The following is a 2,269-nucleotide window of genomic DNA, read 5'->3' on the forward strand; positions in this document are numbered from 1 at the left end:
GGGATGGTGATAGGAAACAGAGGAAGAGGCAAACCGAAGACAAGACTGAGCGACAATATCAAAGATATTGCGGGCTGTCGATGGTACAAGTGGAAAGAAAAGCGTAAGATCGAGTTTAGTGGCGAAGGATGGTGGAGAGGTCCACGGCTGCTCAACATGAGCATACCGTTATTGATTGATTGATTGATATATATATATATATTATATATAATATATATCATATATATATATATATATTTTATATATATTTTATAATATATAAAATATATGTGTGTGTGTGTGTGTGTGTGGTGTGTGTGTGTGTGCGTGTGTGTGTATGTGTGTGTGTGTGGTGTGTGTGTGTGCATATCTAATATATATATATATATATATATATATATATATATATATATATATTTTTATATGTGTGTATATATATATATATATATATATATATATATAATTTATATTCATACTTATGTGTGTGTGTGGTGTGTGTGTGTGTGTGTTGTGTGTGTGTGTGTGTGTGTGTGTGTGTGTGTGTGTGTGTGTGTGTGTGTGTGTGCGTGTGTGTGTGTGTGTGTACATATTAAAAAAAAATATATATATATATGTATATATAATATATATATATATATATATATATATATATATATATATATATATATATATATATATATATATATATATATATGTATATTCATAATCATGGGTGTGAGTGTGTGTGAACATCATCCAGTTATAATTTTACCGTAATTCTGCTCATGAATTCAACTTTGAAGCTGAAGATCAATAAAATATTATTTAGTTGGTTTCATAATATGATGCATTTAGTATGGTGTAAAAAGCAGCAAGTTCCGTCATTAAACTAATGCCACCATCTTTATCAAAAATAAATATGTTCTTAAAGCCCAATGGACCACTTCGGACGGGTTGATGAAAAAGTTCCACATTATTTTTGAGTTGAGGACCTGTCTGTGCGTTGGAAAGTGCTCACCTTCCTTTAAAGGTATTAAATCTGGGTTCCTTTCTTCAGATGCCGGTGATGGTCTGCTGAAAGTACTAAGTGTTTCCTTGGGCGAACACTCAGATATTAAGGAACCGTGTGCAATGCCATAATGCTGATCATTTGTCGACTGCCTTCTAGGACAATGCTTTATTGCTAAACCTAAAATAATCAAAAGTGTCATGGCAATTGCTGCAGCCGCACCAGCCACGACTCCAATAAGCGGTGATACACTCAATTCTTCTTCCTCTGACTCGTTGATTCCTGAAAAAAGAATCCTTTTTTAATGATATTCTCTTTCTTGCAATTGCATAATTATACAATTTATACATTTCTGACATTCTAAAACTTTTGGGCGAATGCATGAATATATAATGGGGACACCCTGAAGTTTAGGGTTTCGACAGTAAACGAAAAAAGAAAAAAATGACTCAGAAACGTAGAAATTCTATTTACCCATCCTTTTCTCAGCAGTCTTTACAGTAAATGCTTCCAACTTGATTGGCGACGAGGCTCCCATGGGACTGTGAACTGATACATGCAGAGTGTAGGCTGTACCAGAATCCAGCCCTGTCGCTACGAAGTGTGGCGTAGCATTTGTAACTTTCGTTATTAATCGTAAGTCTTCCGAATTTCTCACCTGGAAGAATACGAGAAGATGGTAGAAAAGTTGGTAACCAAAGATTGATCTGCTAAAGTTATATCGGTAAGCTTTTATTTATTTATTTATTTATTTTTTATTAGCATAGAAATTAAGATGTACTTGTATCTGATTATATGCATATATTCCAGTCGAATTTACAGATCTTATTTCTATGCTGCCAAAACTTTAAGGACTTTCGTTGCCATTTAGCAATCCAAATCCTAAGTCAGATGTACTGAGGTATATTTATGAAAGATGAAATAGTGTATTGCCGCGTGTGGCATGGTTGGTTTAGCACTGGCCTCCGGTTTTATACCCGGAGTGACCTAGGTTCGAGTCCTGGTCAGGGAGAATTTTTATTTATCGATATCAATGAAGCATTGCATTATTCCATCTGTCATAAATATACCTCAGTACATCTGACTTAGGATTTAAATTGCTAAATCAATTTCCACCGAGTGCCCACGGGGAGTGTGCGTAAAACTTCGCTATCATTAATCAAGTATGAGTAGATAGGTAATGTCTATGGAGCTAGTGAGATCCTAGTTGCACACTTCTTTTTGGGTCGTGTGGGATGGTTGGTTTAGCACTGGCCTCCGGTTTCATACCCGGAGTGACCTAGGTTCGAGTCCTGGTCAGGG

The 2,269-nt window shown here is 35.5% G+C and overlaps 1 protein-coding gene across 1 annotated transcript in view; it reads right to left on the minus strand.

Moving 5' to 3' along the window:
* Positions 1–721: 721 nt before the first annotated feature.
* LOC119583646 (hemicentin-1-like) overlaps positions 722–2,269 on the minus strand; it is a gene marked incomplete at its 5' end in the record, with an annotated part of 52,766 nt that continues 51,218 nt past the window's right edge. The window contains 2 exon segments of the mRNA XM_037932236.1: positions 722–1,249; positions 1,442–1,625. Coding sequence (XP_037788164.1) covers positions 843–1,249; positions 1,442–1,625 — 591 coding nt within the window.

The sequence above is a fragment of the Penaeus monodon genome, chromosome 17 (assembly GCF_015228065.2).
Source record: "Penaeus monodon isolate SGIC_2016 chromosome 17, NSTDA_Pmon_1, whole genome shotgun sequence".
In the NCBI taxonomy this organism is placed as follows: Eukaryota; Metazoa; Arthropoda; class Malacostraca; order Decapoda; family Penaeidae; genus Penaeus; species Penaeus monodon.